Below are 2398 nucleotides of genomic sequence, written 5' to 3' on the forward strand. Positions count from 1 at the left end.
TGGAAAGTTTTAATAGCTTGTAGGTATGTATACTTGATATTCTGAGCTGCAGAGAGGGATAGCATCAGTTATAATACTAGAGAAAAACAGGCATAAATCTAGTTGTAAGTAGAGCCATATAAAAGAGTTCATTTAAGTCAATCATTCCTATGAGCCTTGCTTTTATTCAAAAATTGTACTTTCCATACAGCCTGTTTTGCTTTTAAAATAATAGGGTTTAGCTGTTACTCATTCTAACCATTCAAACAGAAATGTTAAAGTTTGAATACTTGTTGTAAACCTTTCAGGGTGATAAATGACAGATAATAATCCCTTGATCAATGTAACTTTTATTTATTTATCTGGGAACATGGCAAGGATATCATAGGCAACAACGCCGCCTAGGAGAACATGGATTTCACATAAACTGTTTTGGCAGAAACACGCATTTAAATAATCATCCAAATCACCACCTCACTATTTCTATCTTTAAAAAAAAAAAAAAAAAAAAAACGACAAAAACCCAACCAACCAAAGAACAACAGAGAAAAAAAAACATAAGATCTGAACAAACGAACAGCTAGAATTTTTTTCTATTTAATGTCTATGCCAGCCACATCTGTCCCTGATTTTAGAAGTTGTGATACTTAGCACTGACAATGGCACCTTTCATTTGCAAACACGTTATAAACACGAACTGACTGTAATTATACCACATTACCTCACCCCAGCTAATCAACGCAACTGCCTGGTCCCCTCTCAGCCTGGGGAAGTGCTGAATTAAGTTTCTGCTGCCAGCCCCTGTATGACAGTGTCTACATCCTGCAAAGTGCTACACGCAGAAGTGAGTTTAGCATGAAGTGACTGACCAAACTATAGCATAAAATCAGGCAGGTTTTTCCACTCAGTGCTAATATTTTGTTGTATAATCCAAGAAGAACTGACCCGGACAGGATGCAATTTAATGTAAACCATTTGGAGTGAAAGGTGTTATTTTGCCTAGTGAAATCTCCCCCTCACAGTCCAGCTCACAGACAGAGTCAGTGGCAATCTCATGGTCAGGGGAGAGCTGGGACATCCTATCAAAAGGGTCCTCACGATTTTCCTCGCAGTCAACCACATTTGGGATCATGTTAACATAAGCAGTCACTATATCCTTATGGAAAAGGGTGTCCTGGTTGTAAGAGATTAGCTCGTTACTTATATTAACAGTCTCCACTGGAGTACTAGAGCAAAACTGACCGCATCCCAGAAGGTTGGAGAAGACCTTTCTAAAGTCAGCATTGAAGGCATAGATGATTGGGTTGAGAGAGGAGTTGGCCCAACCAAACCAGACAAAGATATTAAAGGTGGTCTCACTGACACAGGGAAGGCCAGCGTGGGGGTCGCTGGGTGGGCTCTCGCAGAAGGGAACCATGCAGTTCAAGATGAAGAACGGCAACCAGCAGCAGACAAAGACGCCCATGATGACGGAGAGAGTCTTCAACACCTTGGTCTCTTTCCTGATGGAGGACTTGAGGCTTGTGTGATGGTGGCAGTCAATGTGGCTGCTCCGGCAGCTCTGCGCATGCTCAGCTGCCCTCTCCAGGGAAGAGATACGACGAATCTGCACCTGGGCAATGCGGTAGATTCGAGTGTAGGTAACTATCATGATAGCCACCGGGATATAAAAACTGATCAAGGAGGATGAAATAGCGTAAGTCCTGTTGAGGCTGGAGTCACAGCTCTCTGATGGTCCAGTGAGGGTATCATTGCTGCCAGAGGTCCCACCAGAGGGTCCCATTGCTGCTAATGCCACCCATGTGGTGCTCATATCTTCTGCCCAGGTGGTGACGGCACCTGCTGCTGCCCAGCCGGTGCCAAATCCATCTCCAATATCACCAGCAGCAACAACATCCCCACCTTTGTGCCAGTTGAGCTGGACAGGGATGAAGGAGATGAGCACAGACAAAGCCCACGCCACACTGATCATCACCAGAGCCAACCGTTGGGTCATCTTCCTCTCATAGCGGAAAGGGCTGGAAATAGCCCAGTACCTGTCCACACTAATCACGCATAGGTTCAGGATGGAGGCCGTGGAGCACATGATATCAAAGGCCACCCAGACGTTGCAGAAAGCCCCAAAGGGCCAGTACCCGGCCACCTCAGCCACCGCCTTCCAGGGCATGACTAGCAGAGCCACCAGCAGGTCCGAGACGGCCAGGGACACGATGAAGATGTTGGTGACCTTGCTCCTCAGGTGCCGGTAGCGGACGATGGCCGCGCACACCAGCACGTTCCCGAAGAGCGTCCAGAGGATGAGCAGAGCCAGCAGGCTGCCCGCCGCCACCTGCGCCGCCCCGGGGGCGCCCGCCGGCCCCCGCGCCCCGCCGGGGGGCCCCGCCGCCGGCGGCAGCGGGCTCCGGCCGCCCCGCAGCAT

At 48.2% G+C, this 2398-nt stretch overlaps 1 protein-coding gene across 1 annotated transcript; it reads right to left on the reverse strand.

Moving 5' to 3' along the window:
• Positions 1–940: 940 nt before the first annotated feature.
• DRD5 (dopamine receptor D5) lies at positions 941–2398 on the reverse strand (the record flags this gene model as incomplete). Its single annotated transcript, XM_082315454.1, has 1 exon — positions 941–2398. One exon carries the CDS (start codon positions 2396–2398, stop codon positions 941–943), a length of 1458 nt encoding a protein of 485 aa, XP_082171580.1.

This window comes from Platalea leucorodia, assembly GCF_965183815.1.
Source record: "Platalea leucorodia genome assembly, chromosome: 6".
NCBI classification, from domain to species: domain Eukaryota; kingdom Metazoa; phylum Chordata; class Aves; order Pelecaniformes; family Threskiornithidae; genus Platalea; species Platalea leucorodia.